General features: G+C 44.1%; 2 protein-coding genes across 6 annotated transcripts in view; one reads left to right on the plus strand and one right to left on the minus strand.

Annotated features, from left to right (window-relative positions):
- The first annotated feature begins 2,602 nt into the window (after positions 1–2,602).
- CEBPD (CCAAT enhancer binding protein delta) lies at positions 2,603–3,939 on the plus strand. Its single transcript, XM_047723669.1, has one exon. The coding sequence runs from the start codon at positions 2,672–2,674 to the stop codon at positions 3,581–3,583; it is 912 nt and encodes a 303-aa protein (XP_047579625.1). The 5' UTR covers positions 2,603–2,671; the 3' UTR covers positions 3,584–3,939.
- A 1,213-nt stretch (positions 3,940–5,152) lies between these two features.
- Positions 5,153–22,260, minus strand: part of SPIDR (scaffold protein involved in DNA repair) — a 676,929-nt gene continuing 659,821 nt past the window's right edge. For all 5 annotated transcript variants that reach the window (XM_047723664.1, XM_047723668.1, XM_047723665.1 and 2 more), the window contains 4 exons: positions 12,301–12,394; positions 11,181–11,295; positions 10,828–10,881; positions 5,153–5,527 (listed from right to left, as the gene is read on the minus strand). In XM_047723664.1, coding sequence (XP_047579620.1) covers positions 5,372–5,527; positions 10,828–10,881; positions 11,181–11,295; positions 12,301–12,394 — 419 coding nt within the window. In that variant the 3' untranslated portion in view covers positions 5,153–5,371. The remainder of the gene's footprint in view (positions 5,528–10,827; positions 10,882–11,180; positions 11,296–12,300; positions 12,395–22,260) is intronic.

Raw genomic sequence — 22,260 nt, forward strand, 5'->3', positions numbered from 1 at the left:
GATCACAAGTAGGCAGAGAGGCAGGCAGAGACAGAGAGGGAAGCAGGCTCCCTGCTGGGCAGAGAGCTCAATGTGGGGCTTGATCCCAGGACCCCAAGATCATGACCTGAGTGGAAGGCAGAAGCTTATGAGCCATTCAGGTGCCTCTGAAAATTTTAAGCATTTTCAGCCTCCTGGATTTCTAAAAGACTGATGTGTTTAGAAAGTCCATCTCACCTGTGCTCAGCACAGGAGTGTCCTTATAAACATGGGGAATCCAAGGTTCCAACCTTTTACAGAAATGCTTTCTTACTTGACGCCTTCCTTTCAGCAGCTCTGACGCCTTCCTTTCAGCAGCTCTGCTAAGAATACCAAAGACTCAGGAGGGTCAAGTAATTTTTTGAAACAGATCCCTAACAATGAGAAATGATGAAGAACAACTCAGTATTTATCTTGAATAAATTTATAGTAGACTAGAAAAGGGCAGAAAGTGGAGATTTCAAGAAAGGACTATGAACAACTACCATCAAAAAAACCCAAAAGTTCTATTATTTTTTAAAAAGTAATTTGCCCTAAAATGTCACAACAAATCCATACGTTGCTGGTCTATGATCTCTCCCTGTAACTCCCTCTGGAAAAAGGAAGAAAATATTAAAGAAATCTAAAAGTGATTATTTAATTAGTGAGTAATACATTTTTTTCTTTAAAGATTTTATTTATTTATTTGACAGGCAGAGATCACAAATAGGCAGAGAGGCAGGCAGAGAGAGAGAGGGAAGCAGGCTCCCCACTGAGCAGAGAGCTCAATGTGGGGCTCAATCCTAGGACCCTGAGATCATGACCTGAGCCCAAGGAAGAGGCTTTAACCCACTGAGCCACCCAGGTGCCCCTAATTAGTGCATAATACATTTTATTTTATTTTATTTTTAAACATTTTATTTATTTATTTGAGAGAGAGAGACAGTGAGAGAGAGCATGAGCGAGGAGAAGGTCAGAGGGAGAAGCAGACTCCCGGTGGAGCTGGGAGCCTGATGCGGGACTCGATTCCGGGACTCCAGGATCATGACCTGAGCCAAAGGCAGTCGCTTAACCAACTGAGCCACCCAGGCGCCCTGCATAATACATTTTAAAAAGTTGGCCTAACATCTCAAGCTCAATCTTAATCTGGTATCTGAATCTACTAATCACACCGAATTATTTTTATGAGAATATGGTTCCTCTGTATATTTATTTTACATCCTCTAATTAATTGCAGAGGGCTTCAATAGTGTTTCTATGGGTTCTTAAATAAATAAGAACAGAGAAATTTGTCTGGGTATGCATGAGCCCACACTACATGTGTCACTCGGTTTTACCCTTCATAGGAAATTAATCAATAGTGTAACATCAACACCGTGTGTCCTCTCCAAGTAATTATAAAGCAACAAGTTTGCTGTTGTAGGAAACCTATTAAATATCCATAGTACATCATTAGAAATTACCTCTGGAATTTGACTGCAGAAACTGGCGCAATTTAGCATAGGTTCTTGGACACAATGTCTGATAAGTGAGAAGCCGAAGGCAAGCATAAATGTGAGACAGAAGCCATGTTTGAATAGGGAGAGTGATTTAATAAATGGAGTTGACCAGAAATGCACAAATTTCAGGAAACTTAACTAACAAAATCAATCCATACCGTGTTTTCATGCGTTTTACGGTATGAAAAGCTAGCAATTTAATAATCTATCAGAGCTGCAAGTACAAATTTTCTCCTGAAGACCCAGCTGCTTTAGATTCAAAAGGTCTCTGGAATACTGAGGCAAGAAAGAGCCCGGAAGTAAAAAACAAAAACAAAAACAAACTGGAGCAGAAAACACCGCCACGAGATGGCACTGCTTTAGAAGGTCTAGAAGGGACGTCAGCGCGCAGGGACCGCGGGGCCTCGGGGCCTTGGGTCTGCGCTGCTTTGCGTGGTTCCAGCCGGCCCTCGGGCCTGGCTGGATCTAAGCGCGCTGGAGGCTGCTATATTTACGGCGACCGGAGGCTCAGACAAGCGTTCTGACTCCTCTCCCATTTGCTGCGTTCCTCAGTCCCGGCCTGGAAGTTCCAGCCGCGACGCCTAGCCTTGACCTCCAGTGCCTTTGACCCCTGAGAAGGGCCAAATTGGGCCCCAATTCTCGGAAAAGTGTGAAGCAGGCCCCGCCCATTGCGCCCTCCAAGCCGCCCCAGATGTGGACCAGGGTCTCCGGGACCGGAGCCGTGGATGGAGAACGTCCCCAGGCTCTATCTTTCGCACCAGAGACGCTCTCCCCCAGTTTGAGCTCCCCCTGAGGATGGGAACGGGCCCGGGACAAGCCGCGGCCAAATCCCGGTTTTGATTTCACTGCCGGCTGCGAGAGCGAAAAGGTTCCAAACCCAACAAACAGGAAGAAGAGAAAAAGCCGGAGTGCGGGCAGAGGGAGGGTCATTCCCAGCAGAGGCGCAAGGGCTGGGCCGGAGATGGGGGAGGGGAAGAAGCAGCGCCCCTTCCCCTCTAGCGCGGGCCTGGGGTGAGGAGCGAAGGAGTAGCGGGGAGAACTGCAGTGGGTCGGGAGCGGGGGTTTCGGGGGTGGCTCCGGGGCCTGGCGGGGCGGGGGCTCCCCGGACGCGGCCGCCCGCAGTCCCCCTCCCCGCGGGCCGGGGCGCCCCCGCGGTTCTGGAGTCGGGGCGGGGCATGCGCGTCAGCTCGGCTAGAAAAGGCGGCGGGGCCTTGCCCAGAGAGGTGACAGTCGCGCTCAGAGTAGGAACCCGGCTCGACGCCGCCATGAGCGCCGCGCTCTTTAGCCTGGACGGCCCGGCACGCGGCGCGCCGTGGCCCGCGGAGCCCGCACCCTTTTACGAGCAGGGCCGGGCGGGCAAGCCGGGCCGCGGTAGCGAATCGGGGACTCTGTCCGAGCCAGGCGCCGTTGCCCCTGCCATGTACGACGACGAGAGTGCTATCGACTTCAGTGCCTACATTGACTCCATGGCTGCCGTGCCCACTCTGGAGCTGTGCCACGACGAGCTCTTCGCCGACCTCTTCAACAGCAACCACAAGACGGGCGCGGCAGGCGCCGCTGTGGGCGCCTTGGAGCTGCTGCCCGGCGGCCTCGCGCGTACCCACGGTCCGAGCACAGCCGCCCCGCGTCCGCTCAAGCGCGAACCCGACTGGGGAGACGGCGACGCGCCCGGCTCGCTGCTGCCGGCGCAGGTGGCCGCTTGCGCGCAGACCGTGGTGAGCCTGGCGGCCGCCGCACAACCCACACCACCCACGTCGCCCGAGCCACCGCGCTGCAGCCCCGGGCCGAGCCCTGCTCCTGGCCCGGCCCGGGAGAAGAGTGCGGGGAAGAGGGGCCCAGACCGCGGTAGTCCGGAGTACCGGCAGCGGCGGGAGCGCAACAACATCGCGGTGCGCAAGAGCCGCGACAAGGCCAAGCGGCGCAACCAGGAGATGCAGCAGAAGCTGGTGGAGCTGTCGGCCGAAAACGAGAAGCTGCACCAGCGCGTGGAGCAGCTCACGCGGGACCTGGCCGGCCTTCGGCAGTTTTTCAAGCAGCTGCCCAGCCCCCCCTTCCTGCCGGCCGCCGGGGCCGCTGACTGCCGGTAACGCGCGCCCCGGGGGCGGGAGAGACTCACCACCGACCGATACCTCAGACCGGACCAGCCAGGGAGCGGAGCGCGCCCCGGCTGCACTTCCTTTGGGACGCACGAGCGAAGGAACCTACAGCCTGGACTTAACCACCACCGAACTTCGAGAGAAACTATACGTGTTTATTGCCCTTAAATTATTTTTATAACGGTAGCTTTTCTACATCTACTCTTACTGAAGCAGCTAAAGTACATTTGTAAGAAAAAAGACTTCTCAAACCATTTGTTATTGTAGATAAAAGGAAAAGACTGAGCATGCTCACTTTTTTATATTAATTTTTACAGTATTTGTAAGAATAAAGAAGCATTTAAAACCACCCCTGATTCCTGTATTTACAGTGACTCCTGAATGCTGGTAGCCCCAGGACCTCGCTGGGGAAAGGCACATTCCAGTGCCAGGCATGCAGCAAGGCACCGGGAGGCCGCGGGACCCAGGATTGAGTCCATGAGGGGAACCAAGTTCCTTAGAAGAGGAGGGTCTGTTTTGCTTTTGAAACGAGCCACAGTCTACCTCCAAATGTTAATATTTGCCTGATTCTGTTAATGCTAGCAGCTTTTTGTGGAAGGTGCTCCCAAAGAAGTAGCCGGATTTGGGGAGGGGGCTGGCTTGTCGACTGACCCTGCAGCTGATTTAGGGGCTCTATGAAGAGCTAAAGTGCTCCCTAATTTCAGTTGGCTGCTCAAGGGGTGAGGGAGTAGTGGAAGGGCTCCGGTTATCCGATAGTCATGTCTGACTCATGTTTGGCTTTCATGGGACTTTGCTTTCACTTTTCCTCAGCCTTATGTACTGCTTCAAATACATCCCCAAAGTGTATATAAATACAACAGTCCTGTAGGGGATGCAAGGGACAGTCAGAAATCTTGCCATTGTAATGTTTCAAAGTTTAATCAGGACACATAAAGCCGTTTGCCTTTCTCCCAATTAAAGTGGGTACTAGGCACCCTTTCTTGCTCTAGGTTAGGTCTATATTATGTAATTAACTGTGGCCTGTCATCATCATATTGTAAGGGAGGAAACAAAATACTGTCTAAAGATAATCTGTTCATCATTTTATATTTAAATCTCTACCAACAAAGCAAACATAACCAATCACTCCTTTTCAATCTGTAATCTCGGCTCTCTGTACACAGTACCCAGCAAGATTAAATAGGTCTGTCTAGCGTGAGCTATCTATAGCTTTGTGCAGTACAGCCTTAATCACACCAGGTAACTTACTTTATGGGTAACAGTTTTACCTCTGGCACAGTTCCCCAAAATTATTTCCCAAAATTATTAAACTTTTCCAAAATTATTAAACGGCAAAATGTTTAAGTTGGACATGTACTGTGTAGTAAAACATTTGTATTACAATTTAGGACAAATACTTCAGCTCTGCAGGGTGTTCTTTGGGACACCTTAAATAACTACAAGAAAAACGTGTTGAATCATGGTAAAATTTAAACACTTAAGAATTACAAGTGAACACAAATTTTTTCTTACCTTTTTACTATTAATTGCCTAAGATGAAATACAAAATGAAGATCTCAGGCTTATTTAAGTTTTAATAACATGTTCCCAAATTTGCAAAAAGGTAAAAATATTTTAACTAGAAAAAAATATTTTGATGTTTAGTTTACAAAATAATCACACTAACATTTGCCCCAGAAAAATCTAAGTTCCATTTCAAGATCATACAATACAGTCGCTCTACCCATAGTTAACAAGTAACTACCCCAAGCGGCAACAGCATTGCAAAGTTCACAGATCCTACGGCAACCGGCAGTGTTCTGAAGAGGCTCTTCCTGCACTCAGGAGCTCAATTTCCTCCAATCCAACGCAGCTAGCTGGGTGGGTGGTTATGGACTCGACAAAACAATTCAACAACCCCACCTCCTTTCCGAGGACACTCTTCACTTCATAACTCTGCAGTGATAGAAGGCACACTGGTTAAAGCAAATAGAGCCAGCCCTGAACGTTCTGTTCCCAACAACACGGAACACACAGGGCAGAGCAGAAGGTCCTTTGCTCAGTCTGTGACCTTCCACTTTACTACATGGGTAAGGAAGAAAAAACCAAGAACACGGGTAAGGAAGAAAAAAATTAAGGGCTTGATAAAAACTCTACTTACTACGGCAAATGAAGGAACTCCTTTTTTCTGCTGTTGGTGGATGCAAAGACAAGCATATCCCAGCTAGCTGTCCTATGAGAGGAACTGGGGACAGACGTACAAAGGGATATGCCCTGTTCTCTAGCTGGAAGGCTGGGGGCTGGGCATGCATCATGGTTGCAGCTGTCTCCCACTTCCTGTGGGACACTTCCCCAATCTAGCAACACTTTGGTCAAAGGATTTCCTGGTACTTTGCCCCAAACCTCTCTCAATAGAATCCCATCCCATTTCTTCTACAGTAACACTGAGCCAAAAATGTGTTGTAAAAAGCTTTTTCTTCACATTGTTTGATGAGTATCTTTATGGTGATTGGTTAATCTTAGGCAGGTTTCATCTCTAGATGAGAACTCAGGGCACTGGACATCAGGGGCACAAGATGACTAGGCTAAGAAGGTATGGCAAGGCTTTGTTGGTCTCAAACCTCAGAACATTTTCTTCCTGGGGTGGGGCAAGGGGCTGAAAATAAGGAGCTGCTCAAAAGCGTTGGGATAAATCAGATCTGTGGCTTTACCAGAGACAGAAGAAGCCCTAGAGAGTAATGCATTTTTTTCAGAGAATCCTTTGCTACCACTTGCAGAATACTATCTGGGTTACCTCACTCCTCTGTACAAGACACTTTTTAAAAAAAGATTTTATTTTTATTTATTTGTCAGACAGCAAGAGAGAAACCACAAGCAGGGGGAGGGGGAGAGGGAAAAACAGGCTCTCAATGCAGGGCTTGATCCCAGGACCCTGGGCATGACCTGAGCCTAAAGCAGCCGCTTAACGACTAAGCCACCCAGGAACCCCTATGTGCAAGACACTTACACATCTCTACAGTATCTCAGTTCAGTATGTTTTAGCTCACCCATTCCATCCTTAATGTGTCTTGGCAAGGGAGATTGAGGCTGGAGGCTCCAACAACATGGCCAAAGTTGGCACATCTCTGTGTCCTTGGTGCCTTCCCATCAAAGGTGGGCACTTCACTGCTGTCACTCTGGATCCTGGGCTGGGCTCAGTGACTACTGCTTATGATGAGTGTGGTGGAAGGGACATTGAGTGACATCCTCAGCTTGGTCAGGAAGGTGCCCAGCCTCTGCCTGCCTCTCTCAGAATCCAGACACATGTCCTGAGGGAATCCAGACTATGTGGTATCTGGCCAGAGCCCAGGAAGGTCCCAGGCAATAGGAGTATGACAGCTGGCCAGGGACCGAGAGTGTTCTGTGACTCTAACCCAGCCTTTGGAGTACCAGCTGATGTCCTGTTGGGCAGAGAGGAGTTGTCCTGGCAGAGCCTTATCCAAATTGCAGGTCTGTGTGCTGAGTAAGTGTGGAGGTTACTAAGCTTTGAGATAGTTTGTTCTGAAGCAATACATAGCAGGATCAATCTGGGATGTGGGCACTGCTCTAATGCCAAACCACTGTGATCATTTTGCTTTCCTGTATTTTAAGTCAGGCATAGTGTGAAACACTTAGTGTATTCACTTGTAGAGTTTAGGCTTCTTTAGTGAAAATTAGAGTAAGGTCAACAGAGTGGTTTAATTGGAGGGAAAGGGGAATAAGAGTTGTAATCAGGACAGGTGAAGAGACAGAACTAAAGTCTCTGCCTGGACAACCATGGCTGAGGCCTTCCTCCGCTTAGCTTATCTGTGACACTGATGTCAGGTTCATGGGCCACTGCCTTGATCATTCATCAAGGGCTTGCTGTGAACCCATGAGGGGCCTGACCCTGAAAAGATGGCAGAAAACTAGCCACAGGGGTGCTGGTGCAGAAGGTGCACACAAGGCTGTGCATAGTAAGGGGCTGTCCAGGTTTGGGAGGACTGAGGTAGGCCAGCTGGATACTCATTTACTGTCTCTTCCCACTTTAGCTAGCCTTGCACATTTGTGTATGGGGAAGTAGAAGGCCCAGGCACTTCTACACTCATTTAGGGTAAAAGTACAGATTCTAACTTGAAAAAAAGTCAGCAACAGATCATTTCTTTTTACAATGTCAGGTTTCACAGCTAAAGTTTATAATAACTATATCATAGCCAATATTAACTATATCATTTATAAGTAGACATCAATATATTTGGGGGGAATTAATATGGAGAGGTTAAAAAAAAAAATCACACCAGCAAATGCAAACACACTGTTCATATGAATATAATGAATGTGTAAAATGTATCTCTATTTTTATAAAAGGCACCCTATATTTTATTTTAACTTTTCTTTTTCTGAAAGTAAGGAAACAAACTCCAAATTTCCTATCACTATAATGTGAGCTTGAGAACTGACATGTACAATGGCGGCGAACTCCATTGTTTTCACATCTGTAACTTGAACCCATTATAGTTAAGGCATAAAACTGAACAATCATGTGTCCTAACCAGAAACAGCCCATCTGTTCTAGGGAGTAGAGTTCTCATGGAAAGCCTAATCTGATTCTTTGGATTTTGGCCAATATGCATTCTCACTCAGAAAACTGACAGAATCCAGACTGGAGAACTCATGCTCTTGTCAACACAGAGGTCCTTCTTGTACCCATCTCATCAGCTTCTTGCAGGTCAGATATAAAGTCCTGATCATCCACTGTGAGTAAAACTGGAGGAGGGGAGATGAACTTCTGTCCCTCCAGGTTTGCAATTTACCCTACTTTGCATGCTGTCAGCTCTGATAACAGGGCACCCAGAAAGGTAACACCCGAGGCTGTTGCCACCTTGTGCCCCTCACCTGTGCCCCTCACCCAGTGCACACGTGCACACACAGGCACATAATCAGGCAACACATGTACACATGAGCACAGACAGGTGTATACACACAAGTACACCCATGGGCAAACCCACCTACACACACACACACACACACACACACACACACACAAAGTATGGTTGTACACATGACTTCTTGAGCTCTTTAGAAGTAGGGCTTTGCCTACAGGCATACTGGAGTAAAGAAGTGTAATATGTAAAATGTACAAGTCAGCTTCAGTCAGAAGGAAATCAAATGAAGAGGCAGGATTTTCTGCCAGGGCCTCCTCCTGGTCTCTGGGTCCCTTATAGGGAGGTAGGGTAATCAAGGGCAGTCCATGGCTGGAGGCTTCCTAGAAGAAGCACCAGGAAACCTGTGAGAAACCAGTGGGAGATCAGGCCTGAACCTGGTAGGGCCCAGCCAAGGCCACCTGAGGAACTGCAGGGCAGGCACTGCACCTCTGTGGTTGTGTGGGACTAAAGGGAGCTATGTGCCATCCCAAGTGCTGTTGGTTCTTCTTTGTTTAAGTTGTGGGTTTTGATTCATTTGCTGTGTTCTCCTTAAGCAGGAGTCTTTCCCACACTTTCCTCCAATCTTTTCCATGGAAATATCTTCCCTCATAACTTAGATCTACCATCTTTAGGACCTGTTTAAAGCTCCCTCTAATTCATCAGCCTTACCCAGCATCACGCCCTTCTTTCCTCATCCTCCCCCACCTCAAAGACCGAGAGATGAGGTGACAAGGGATTAGCCAACAGGTACTACTGTCTTGTCACACATTAAACATATAAACTTCAGGAACAACAGAAACACACAAGGATCCCAGTCACCCTCCCCCCATTCTATTAGGTGGTCATTTGTGGGGATAACAATGTACCCAACAGAGACCATAACTGTGAACCCTGCACTCTTGTTTCTTCAGTGGTAAAATGTGGATTCTGCACCATTGAGATGTTGCAGAGATTAAATAAGACAACGTGTGAGAAAAGTGGTAAGCATAGTTCTTAGTCCATTATAGTTATTTACTTATATTTTACTTTAAACATTCAGGGAATAAGTAGTTCCTAAACCCTCCTAAGACTTAGTCTATGCATCAATCCCTACCTGTGAAACAGCCCTTTAGATAAAGGTTTGGTGCTGGGCTGGAAGTGTCACAGAGTTGCTTTAGGGAACGCCCAGGCTGGTGGGCTTTATCCCAGGGTGGGAGCCAGAAATGCTTTTTAGAGCTCCACAGGCAGTTTCACCTGAAATCAGGGTTGGAAACCATTGTCAGACCAGTGATCCTCAATGATCTTATTCATGGATTTATCCATGTTCCAATTTAGTCCAAACTCTGAGAGCCGTGGTTTTGAGGAAGGAGTACAAATGGCTGTTCTGCCTCCTCAAGCTGCCAGCACCTCCTAAGGGGCCGTGGCTTGCTGCCACTGGAGAGAGAAGACCCTCAGAGCTCCAGAGGATGGATAAATTCAGCCTGTGTTCAGACTGCAATCAGAGCTGGAATTTGACCATGGGACCCCATCAGAAAGTTCTATAGATGATCACCTAGCTTTTCACCACAACCTTTCAGCTCGCCCAAGTTTGCTACTTGCATGTGGACCCTAACACTGGCCCTGGATAACTTTTGTGACCTGAGGGCTGTGCCCTGGCATCACTCCAGTGGTCAGTGTCCAGTGCACTTCTCTGGGGTTCAGAGATTCCTGAAGCCACTTGTGGTGCTTTTAAATGGCTTGGACAAGACAGAGGTGGCATCTCAAGGACAGACCCCTCTTGTTCATGAGGGCCAAATTTCACAAGGAAGAAACTTTCTCTAGACCATAAATTATATATATTTAGGTGGTGGTTTTCTTGGAGGAGCATACCACTTTATTCAGCCTCACACCATAGTAACTCTCAGGGAAGGCAAAACAGTTCTGAGAAATAATGGTCAAGTTTCCAGTTACTCATTCTGGAATACCCAGCAATTAAAAAACATAAAACGTGTGTCTCAGATATTTCTGTTCTATTAAAATGAATCATGGCAGTAGGACTTGAAATGTTGCCGGTCTATCATCAAAGCCAGTGGGGTCATATTCATGTATCTACTGCAAGTTTGGTCAGGAAATCATTCAATTCCAAAAAGAAAAGATCTCATGAACCGACACAAGTATTTGTCAGGGAATGAAAGCAGTAAGACTTACCCGTATCTTGGTACAGTCTGAACACCTAGCATGCACACAATGATACTGTGACACTTTGTTGTAAGTGGAAGTACATAGGACAGGGATCTTCACCTGGAGAGGAGATCCACTGACTCAGGGCTTAAGAACACAGGGTTGCACACCTGGGCTGCATGTCCCTGGACTTACCCCATCCTCGCAGGCGGCAAACCTCAGGAGTGAAGAAATACTGGTCTGGGACAGCTGCAATAACAGTGCGGTGGGCTGATTAAACTCCAGGACTGAGGCAGGTGCTCATGTTCAATCTAATCATGTTCAATCAGGTGTTAATGTTCAACCTCCATCTCTTTAGCAGCTTCCACCTCAGAGACTTATGTTAAACCTGACTGTAAGTTATGGATGTGGAAAGACTGCTTTCCTGAGGGGCTGTCCTTCCCATCCCCTCCCCAGGGAAGGAACAATAGATGCTGCCCTCTTGGCTAGCAGCAGAGTGGCTCCATGAGGTGGAGTAGGAAGCACACAACGTCTTACACCGCTCCTACCTTGACCTTCACTGTGCAGTGGGGTCGAGAGGGACAGTCCAGGAACACCTGCAGGTGCTTTCTGAGAAGAGGAGAGGTGACCACACGGGAGCAGTCCCCACAGGAAAAGGTGTCTCTGTTGTTTGGAAACACACAGGGAAGGTAAGACTTGAAAAGGCACAAATCTGAAGAATCTAGCAGTAGACAGACATTTTTTTTCTAAACATGAGTGTTTGCTGATATAGAAAAGGGGGATTTACTCTAAGAAACCAAGTTCCTGAAATAGGCCAGAAGACGCTCAGCCTGTTCTGAGGGATCAGCATCAGCTTCTGGCTGATGGCTGCATGGGCAATTGAGGACCCAGGGGACGGAAGGGACACTCAGGCAGGAAGCCTCATTCAAGCTGGGCATAGAGGATGACAGCAAACATCCCATGAAGTGAAGTGGAGGCCCTCTGCTCAGCAAGGGGAAGTCAGGGCTTCGCATCTGCCTGAACAGGAAAACCTACTTCTAATCACCAGTAGTTATGCTTCTTCTTACTACCAAGTAAACCTGTAGTACACACTCTCCTTGTCTCTAAAACAATCCAGTGATGACTTGTTTATACATAAGACCACCAACCCATGAGGCATCAAGAAAACACTTGCCCCTTAGTTATTAAGGAGGAAAGTAACGAGCATGCCCCTGTCTGACAGGTAACAAAGTCACCTTGGGAGGCTATGCAGTAACTCTGGTTGGGGAAGGAATATCTGTTTATGTAGCTGTTCACTGGTCACTAGAAAAGTCTGTACCCCTGCAAAAGAGAAGCTGTATAGTTACCAAGTTTGTCTCATTTATTCAGGTTTGCCCTGAGTTTTTCTTTTTTCTCCTAACTGATAATAAAAGAGCTGAGTACAAAACCTGGCTCTACTTTCCTTTAAGATAGGAGGAACTGAAAGGACCAGCAAAAACCTCTGTTATAAAGAAGTAAACACACCTAATGCTATGGCCTCAGAGTTGCAGTGCAGGAACTTGATTTCCCAGTGGGAGCTCACGCCTTGCCCTTAGTAGGGGAAGGTGGCCTGAGGCAGGGTGGCAGTGGAGCCCCTAGGACTGGCTGCAGCTGCCCTGGGGTCTTTCAGGCCAGCACCCGCACCCTTACCTGTCTCCTGGGCTCAGTTCCAATCTCTCGTTGCCACACATGTCACAAGTGGGCCAGGAGAAAGCAGTGCTCTCATCCACCCCAATTACAGTGCCTAGGCCCAAGAGAAAGCAAAAGCTGGAGTTCCAGAGGCTGTGTCTTCCCTCCCAAATTCTCTTTGCCCCTCAAGACACAGATGGTAACATGAGATTCCTTAGACCCTTTTTTCTCACTTATGTGTTTATATAAATGGTCCCAAGCTTTTTATAATTTCCATGTACTGCACAAACAAAACTACAACAGTAAAAAGTAAGTTTTAAAACTTGCCCACATTACTACCCAAACAAGTATTTCTACTCTGCCTCATCTTTTTTAGTCTTTTTTTCCAGATGCATACATACTGAAATCATTATAAGCAAACCGTCAGGGCACTGTCTTATTATACTTTTAGGTTGCTGTAGAGCTGTCATAAGGACTGTCTTATCAATATTCCATTTAGGTGATGTGTCATGGTTCCCTCCATATTGTACATACAGGTCTGAGGCATTGGACAACTTTCCACAGAAGGCCTTTCCTGTACCAAGATCCCTTCCTTAGGATAGATTTCTGGCAGCAGAATCACTCTGTCAAGAATATGAATATTGGAGATAGAAACACCCTTTTTAGGAGGTGTTTCCCACAAGGATTTCCTGATTCACATTTTCACCATTCATTTAGAGTGCTAGCTTCTCTGAGCTGCATGCTAGCATCACCTTGCTATTTGCCTCCTTAATAGGTATAATGGAATTCCTTATCATAGTTTCTACTTCTTTGATAAGGAAAGAGAAATATTCTTTTTTTTTATTTTTATTTTTTCAGCATAACAGTATTCATTATTTTTGCACCACACCCAGTGCTCCATGCAATCCGTGCCCTCTACAATACCCACCACCTGGTGCCCCCAACCTCCCACCTCCCACCCCTTCAAAATTCTCAGATCGTTTTTCAGAGTCCATAGTCTCTCATGGTTCACCTCCCCTTCCAATTTCCCTCAACTCCCTTCTCCTCTCCATCTCCCCTTGTCCTCCATGCTATTTCTTATGCTCCACAAATAAGTGAAACCATATGATAATTGACTCTCTCTGCTTATTTCACTCAGCATAATGAAAGAGAAATATTCTTATTGTTTTGTTCATATCTCCTCGTATGTGATTTCTCTGGTTTCCTTCTTTTTTAATCCAATATTTGTGATTTATTTATTCAACAAGCAAATATGCATATAATGCTACTTAGTGTGAGATATATATTTAGCACAAAATATGTAACAACGAATACTACAGTCCCTACTCTTGTGAACGCCATTGTCTGGTTGAGATGACCAAATAATGAGAAAAACATCATGAATATGGGAGAAAATATTCACAGAAAACACGTCTGATAATGGACTGGTATCCAAAATATACAACGAACTCTTAAAACTCAACAACACAAACAACCCAATTAAAAGATGGGCCTAAGACCTTCACAGATATTTACAGATGGCAAATAAGCATATGAAAGATGTCAAACATCATGTGATAAGGGAAATGCATTTAAAACATGGAGAACACACACACACACACAAAATTGCAATTAAAAATGGGCAGAGGAACTGAATAGACATTTTTCCAAAGAAGGCATTTGGATAGCCAAAAGACATAGGAAAAGATGCTCAACAATACTCATCATCAAGGAAATACAAATCACAATCACAGTGAGATATCACCTCACCTGTTAGGATGGCTAAAATAAAAAGGACAAGAAATAACAAGTGTTAGTAAGGATGTGGAAAAAAGGAACCCTAGTGCACTGCTGGTGGGCAGGCAAACTGGGGCATCCACTCTGGAAAAGAGTATTGAGGTTCCTCAGAAAATTAAAAATAAAAATAATTGAAACTCATGTAACACTGTAAGTCAACTATACCTCAATAAGTAAAAAAACAAAAACAAACAAAACAAAAAACACCCAAACACTCCATACCTATTAGAATGGCAAAAATCCAGAACACTGACAACACCAAATTATGGTAAGAATGTGGAGCAATAGGAACACTCATTCCTAGTTGGTGGTAATGCAAAATGGTGTAGCTATTTTGTCAGTTTCTTATAAAACTAAACATATTCATACCATATGATCCAGCAATTGTATTTGGTGTATTTACCCAAAGGAGATGAAAACTTATGTCCAAACAAACACTGGAATAAAGATGTTTATAGCAGCTTTATTCTTAATTGCCACAACTGGAAACAACCAAGCTGTCCTTTAGTGGGTGAATGGATAAATAAGCTGTGGTACCTCCAGACAATGGAATATTACTCAGCACTAAAAAGAAATGAGCTATCAAACTATGAAAAGACATAATGATGCTCATTGCTTAATGCTCATTGCTTAGTGAAAGAAGCCAGTTTGAAAAAGCTATATACTGCATGATTCCAACTTTACAATGTTCTGGAAAAAACAAAACTATACAGACAGAAAAAACTCCAAAACTAAACAGATAGTTAAAAGATCAGTGGTTGCCAGGTATTAAGGGGGAGGTAGGGATGAATAGGTAGAGCAGAGGACTTTTAGGTTAGTGAAACCATTCTGTATGATACTATAGTAATGGATACATGTCACACATGTCTAAACCCATAGATGTAAAATACCAAGAGTGAACTCCAATGTAAACTCTAGACTTTGGGTGATTGTGATGTGACAATGTAGGAGATACACACACACACACACACACACATGCACACACACATATATACATATATGTATATATATATATATATAATCAACTATAACAAATGTACCACCCTGGTGGGGGATATTGATAGTGGGAAACTCAGTACATGTGTAGGGTATGGGGAAACTCTGTACCTTCTGCTCAACTTTGCTATAAACTCAAAACTTCTCTAAAAATAGTCTATTAAAAAATACCATGAAATAAATGCTACATTGAGAAATGGAAAAGGCTCCTGGAGGTAGAGAAGAGAGGCCCTCTACAAGGTCAGGGAAGGTTCCCCAAAAGAAGATACATGAGGTGGGGCTGCAGGTGGGGTGGAGGGCACAGGCTGACCCTGTACCCTGAGGCAAGGCTGGAGGACAGAGGGGCATGATGGAAAGGCAGGTGACATGGCTGTGAGATTGGGAGACCCAAGTCACAGGGTCTAAACTGGGGATTTTAGACTTGGAAGGCATGAGAAGCCAGTGAGGAATTTTAAACAGGAAATTGAGATGGTCTACTTTCTTGAAATGTGAAGCATTATAGATATCATCTAGATACGCTGGCAAATCCCAGACCATTCCTGTTGAAAAGTGGTGAAATAAGACAACTGAAAAGGAGTTAAGATGTGACCTAAGTTTCCAGAAAAATAGAAGAATCATCCCTCTCACTCCTAGAGCAAAGAATTTCATTCCCCACTAGAATAAGCATTAGAAGAAAATTTATCTGTAGAGTATAAAACAATTGTTACAACTAAGTAGGCTTGATTTACTAAAATGCATTCATGCAGTGCCCACTTGAAAGACTTTTTAAAAATGAAAATAATAGATCTTGATTTTGAAAAGGCTGTCCCAGCTAATTTCATTATCCTTGCAAATCTAATCAAGATTGAGTCAAAGGGATGAAAAGTAAAGTCAATAATGGCTTATAATACAGCTGGAAAGGAGTGTTCACAATGGGCAGAGGCATTAAGTAGGGCCAAGCAAGATGAGTCGCTTCTATTCCATGGGTGTCTGTGCCCAGCACTACTTAGCGTCTGCTACATGAACTAGTAAAAAGAAGACTGCTACCAACTTAACTTCTTTTTTATCCTAGGATATCTTTGGGTGTTAACTGCATTTACGTTTAGATGGGATTAAGCAATTTCCTTCCAGTAGGGAACAAGACACACTGAAGAAATTTATTTTATTTGCAGTCTACACACCACTGGAAGTGCCTTCTGGTAACTCTAAATACATTCCAAGGGATGAATGGGAAGTGTACTATTCATTTACATGAACATCAGAAGTAAAAAAAAAAAATTATTAAAGTTTGAAGGTTTTGACACCATACTCATCATTTGGCTTCAATCTGCTATTAAAAGCTTTTACTGGGACGCCTGGGTGGCTCAGTTGGTTAAGCAGCTGCCTTCGGCTCAGGTCATGATCCCAGCGTCGTGGGATCGAGTCCCACATCGGGCTCCTTGCTCATCAGGGAGCCTGCTTCTCCCTCTGCCTCTGCCTGCCATTCTGTCTGCCTGTGCTTGCTCTCTCTCCCTCTCTCTGACAAATAAATAAATAAAATCTTTAAAAAAAAAAAAAGCTTTTACTTTCCTTATCTTATTTATAGAAATCTCTTGTAATTAGGCTTGGGAAAGGTATATCACATATTTATTAAAACATCTTTTTAAAAAGGTTCCTTCAAAGGCTTCTTCCTGGGAAGTGCAGTGGCTCCTTTCTAGTAGGGCACATAGCAGCAATGTGCTCTGGTATTTTCTTCAGTGACTTTTAACTCTCCACCACACCCTCCTTTCCAACCTCCTTTCCAACCTGTCCAGCTGATTTAGCTGCTGCAAGAGAGCTATCTAACTTCCAGAGTTGACTTCTTACAGATGATGAAAGATCCTGCTTGCAGCTACCTCTGGACAAGCCATCACTGGACTTTCTGGAACAGGGACGGGCAGAGTAGGGTGAGGCTGAGTTGCGGAGAAGGGGGTGTCTACTACTGTTACTTCACAAAGTAGTGAGGACTCTAGCCTTTCATGGCTTTGATGGGAGTTGAATCTGGGTGAGCCCACAGCTGGCTGGAGAGCAGGGCAGGGAGCCTCTGTGCCTCTCCGTCAGTGTGATCTGGTCAGTGCTCCAGCCTCCGCATTGACTAGGGTGTTCCTGCATGGGAGGCTGGGCCAATCTTTGCTATTTTGCAGCTGGGGTTTTGTTTTCTTTTAATCCTTAGTTAACTGGTTCTTATCAGAAGATCTGGCAGTACTGTGATAGCAGTGTTTACATACACATCCACCTGACCCACCCAGAGGCCTGCAGGACAGCTTCAGAGAGAGACTCACAGAAACTCAAGACTGAAATGGTGATGTGTGAAAGAAAATAATATAGGTCAGAAACTGGACCTATATAAACTAATGGAAGAGGATTAGAGAAAGAATACATGAAGGTGAAAGAAAATCCTTTACATCCGTTACTCTAAATTAATCTAAAATATAATAGTTTGTTTAAATAATAGTAACAACAATGTATTCAGTGACTATACCTTATGGAGAAGTGAAGTGAATATCAGCAAGGGAGGGAGGAACTGAGAATATCCTTACAAGATACCTGTACTACCCTTGAAGCAGGACAGTGTTATTTGAAAGTGGACTTGATTCATTTTAAGTGTATCTAGGGCAACCACTAAAGAATGTTTTAAAAAAAAGTGTTAATATACTGAGAGAGAGGAGAAAATAGAATCATAAAATGCTCAACTGAAATGAGAAAAGGCAGAAAGAGGGTAGATAAAAAAACGAGCAAGGGCGCCTGGGTGGCTCAGTGGGTTAAAGCCTCTGCCTTCGGCTCGGGTCATGATCCCAGGGTGCTGGGATCCAGTCCCTTATCAGCTCTCTGCTCAGCAGGGAGCCTGCTTCCTCCTCTCTCTCTCTCTCTCTCTCTCTTTCTCTCTGCCTGCCTCTCAGCCTACTTGTGATCTCTATCTGTTAAATAAATAAATAAAATCTTTAAAAAAACAAACAATAAAAATGAGCAATGAATAGAAAATAATTATAAATATGATAGATACTAATCCAATTATGTATGAGTACTGATTTTAAATGTGAATGGTTCAAAAACACAAAAGAGACTATCAGAGTGGGCAGAAAAACAAGAGCTAACTCTATATTGTCTACAAGAAACCCATTTCAAGGGATGCCTGGGTGGCTCAGTTGGTTAAGTGGCTGCCTTCGGCTCAGGTCATGATCCCAGTGTCCTGGGATGGAGTCCCACATCGGGCTCCTTGCTCAGCAGGGAACCTGCTTCTCCCTCTGCCTCTGCCTGCCTCTCTGTCTGCCTGTGCTCACTCGCTCTCTCTCCCTCTGTCCCTGACAAATAAATAAATAATATCTTAAAAAAAAAAAAAAAGAAACCCATTTCAACTCTAAAGACACATAAAGATTAAAAGTAAAGTTATAGAAAAAGATATAATCTGCTAACACCAATAAGAGAGTTAAAAGTTATATTAATTTCAAGCAGAGCAGACTTTAAAGAAAATTATCCGAGATAAAGAAGGGCATTAAATAATGATAAGGGAGTCAATTTACCATACACAATATGTGTATGTGCGTGTAACAGCAGACTGTGAAAATATGTGAAGCAAAATGATAGAACTTCAAGGAGAGATAAATAAACCTACCATTATATTTTATTTATTATTCTTTGAGACATCAATACCCTTCTATAAATGACTGACAGATTTAAAGGCAGAAAATCAAAGTTGAACTGAACAGCACCACCAATCAATTGACTCTAACTGACACTTATAGAATATGCCATCCAATGACAGCAGAATAAACATTTTTCTCAAGCTCATGTGGAACATCCATCAAGACAGAACACAAAGTGGGGGCATAAAACACATTTAAATTTATAGAAATCATACTAAGTATGTTCTTAGACCATAATGAAATTAAACAGAAGTCAATAACAGAAAGATAGCTGAAAAACTCCCAAATAATTGGGAGATTAATATACTTCTAAGTAACACATGGGTCAAAAAATAAATCTCAAGAGAAATTTTAAAATATTTTGAACTAAATGAAAATAAAAACACATCAAAACTGCAAAAGCAGTGCTTAGAGAGGAATTTAAAGCACTGTATGCATACACTAGAAGATATCTAAGGTCAATAATCTCAGGATTCATTTTAGGAAAAAAAGAAAAAGATAATTTAACAATCTATAAAATGGTTATGATTTTATATTTTGTTAATCCCACCTATACATTATTATTTTTTTTTAAATATGAAGTTCTTCAGAAACTAGAAAAACCAGGTCTTCTCTTCCCCACAAGAATCTACATGTTTTCCTCTTTTTGCATCTCTGTGGCATTCACTGGCTATGGATAATGGGTTAGGTTTCAAACCTTCCCTTAGAAGCCAGATCTTCAGGTACATATTTTCTCATAACATGGTGCTATAGGTGGTAGTTATTCTTATTGTCTTATAATAACAGAGTCCCATACAGCTTTTTTTTTTTTAAAGATTTATTTTTTTGAGAGAAGAGAGAGCAGAGGGAGAGACTCTTTTTTTTTTTTTTTTGACAGATAGAGATCACAGGTAGGCAGCGAGGCAGGCAGAGAGAGAGAGGAGGAAGCGGGCTCCCTGCCGAGCAGAGAGCCCGATGCGGGGCTCGATCCCAGAACCCTGGGATCATGACCTAAGCTGAAGGCAGCGGCTTTAACCCACTGAGCCACCCAGGCACCCCAAGGGAGAGACTCTTAAGCAGACTCCATGCTGAGCTCTGAGCCTGAAGCAGGCTTCCATCCTATGACCCATGAGATCACAACCTAAGCCAAAACCAAGAGTCAGATGCTCAACCAACTGAGCCACCCAGTTGCCTCAGGGTCCCATGCAGCTTAAGCAGTGTGGGTGAGTGGCAGTCCCTCTCAAATGTGGGGCAGCGAACACTGCTGGGAGGTTATTCTCACACCCTTCTCTCTCAGCACCTGACCAATCCTGGGCTCTGAGAGAGGTGAGGGTGGGATGAGAACAGGTGGCAGCCAGTGAAGAGAATGAAGGTGGAAGGGAGGCACAATTTAGTTCAAAATATTTTAACATTTTATGTGGAGACGTGCAAGCGGTAGCAGGAGGTGGGCAGAGTGACAAGGACAGGTGCACAGTGCATCTGCTGCAGGCCATGCATCTACACTGTGCACTGTCCTCACAGCCTGTGTCCAGAGGCCCAGCAAAGCCAACTCTTGGAAACCCTCACAGTCCACTTAGCCTCTGCAGACTCTCAGCCCTTCCTTCCCTGCATGCTTCTAAATAGCCTATAAGCAACTAATCTGGCTTTGTGCCATAGTCTATCTATGGTGTTGACAGAATTGCTTCACTTAATACAACAAATTGATCATACAACCTCCTTAGCATGGCTGGGAACAGTAAGTAGAACAAGACCTCCTGCCTCCTCTGTGGGTTTTCCATAAGGCCTTCATCTGTCTGGAAGACTGTCACCACTCTGACAAATCCTAACTATCCCAAGCTGCCTCACTGGCTCTTGCCCTCAGCCAGCCCTCCTGGTCTGTAGCAGTGGAAGCACTGAGATATCATCCTTCTCCATTAGTCTGTGAGTGCTCCAAGGCCCCAAAGCCTCATGTGCATTATCTTATTTGATTCTCAACAATGCTTTAAGGTGGATTCTATTAGACCTGTGTTACAGATGAGAAAATGGAAGACCCAAATGACAGGTGGCTTGTTAGAGTCTGCTTTCTTCAGAACCACAAGGCTATACTGCTCTCATTTCTCAAATCCTATTTGAGAAATCACATTTGAGATTTCTCAAGAAATGAAGAAGTGAAGAATGAAGAAGAAATGAAGAAATAATCTTTCTTCAAATCACAGTCTTAGTCATGTTTTGGTACTAACACTAAAAGAAGATGCACAGAAAAGAAAATCCAAATTGCCTCAACACAATGAATGAGTGTTCAATCTCACAAGCAGGCAGGGGAATGTGAATTAAACCAACAACAATGGGATCAGAGTTTTGCTGTTCATAAAAATTATAAAAAGTTTCAGGAATCTAGTAGTGGGCAAGCCTGGGGAAGTAGGCCTCTTAGAAATTACTTTTGAAAATGTGAATTTTTGTATGCTTTTTGGAAATTAACTTAATATCTTTTAATATTAAGGATATACCAATAGTGTGGCCACTTCGGAAAACACTTACACATTTCTTCAAAAAGGCTAAGCACAGGGTTTCCCATATGATCCAGCAATTCTACTCCTAGATACATATGCAAAATTTGAAAAAAGTTGTTCAAACAAAAACTTGTTCATAAATATCCATAGCAGCACCATTTACTATAGCCAAAAAGTGGAAACAACTCAATGTCCATTAACTGATGAATGGATAAAGCAAGATGTGGTATATCCATACAATGAAATATTCAGCCATAAAAAGAAATGAAGTGCTGATATCTGGTACATCATGGATAACTTTGAAAACATTATGCCAAGTGAAAGAAGTCAATCTTGAAGGATTATATAATGTGTGATTCCATATATGTGAAATATCCAGAACAAGCAAATTGTATTATAAAGACAGAAAGTAGATTAGTGCTTTCCTAAGACCAGGGTAAGGCTGGGGTGGGAGAGCATAATGGGGAGTGATTGACAATGGGCGTGAGGTTTATTTTTGGGATGATGACAATGTTTCTTTTTAAATACTTTAAAAAAAATTTTAATTTTAGTTTTTCAGTGTTCCAAGACTCATTTTTTATGCACCATACCCAGTGCTCCATGTAAAACATGCCCGCCTTAATACCCACCACGAGACTCACCCAACCTCCACCCTTCTCCCCTCCAAAACCCTCAGTTTTTCTTCCTTCCTTCCTTTCTTTCTTTCTTTCTTTTTTTTTATAATCTCTACACCCAATGTGCTGTCAAACTCACAACCTGAGATCAAGAGTTATATGTTCTAGGGGCGCCTGGGTGGCTCAGTGGGTTAAAGCCTCTGCCTTCGGCTCAGGTCATGATCCCAGGGTCCTGTGATCGAGCCCCGCATTGGGCTCTCTGCTCGGCAAGGAGCCTGCTTCCTCCTCTCTGCCTGCCTCTCTGCCTACTTGTGATCTCTGTCTGTCAAATAAATAATTAAAATCTTAAAAAAAAAAAAAAAGAGTTACATGTTCTACCAACTGAGCTAGCCAGGTGCCCTGACAATGTTTTAAATTAGATTGGGGTGATGGCTGCACAACTCTGGGAATATACTAAAACATTTTAAATGACTGAATTGTAGCTAC

This window comes from Lutra lutra, chromosome 4, assembly GCF_902655055.1.
Source record: "Lutra lutra chromosome 4, mLutLut1.2, whole genome shotgun sequence".
Taxonomy (NCBI): Eukaryota; Metazoa; Chordata; class Mammalia; order Carnivora; family Mustelidae; genus Lutra; species Lutra lutra.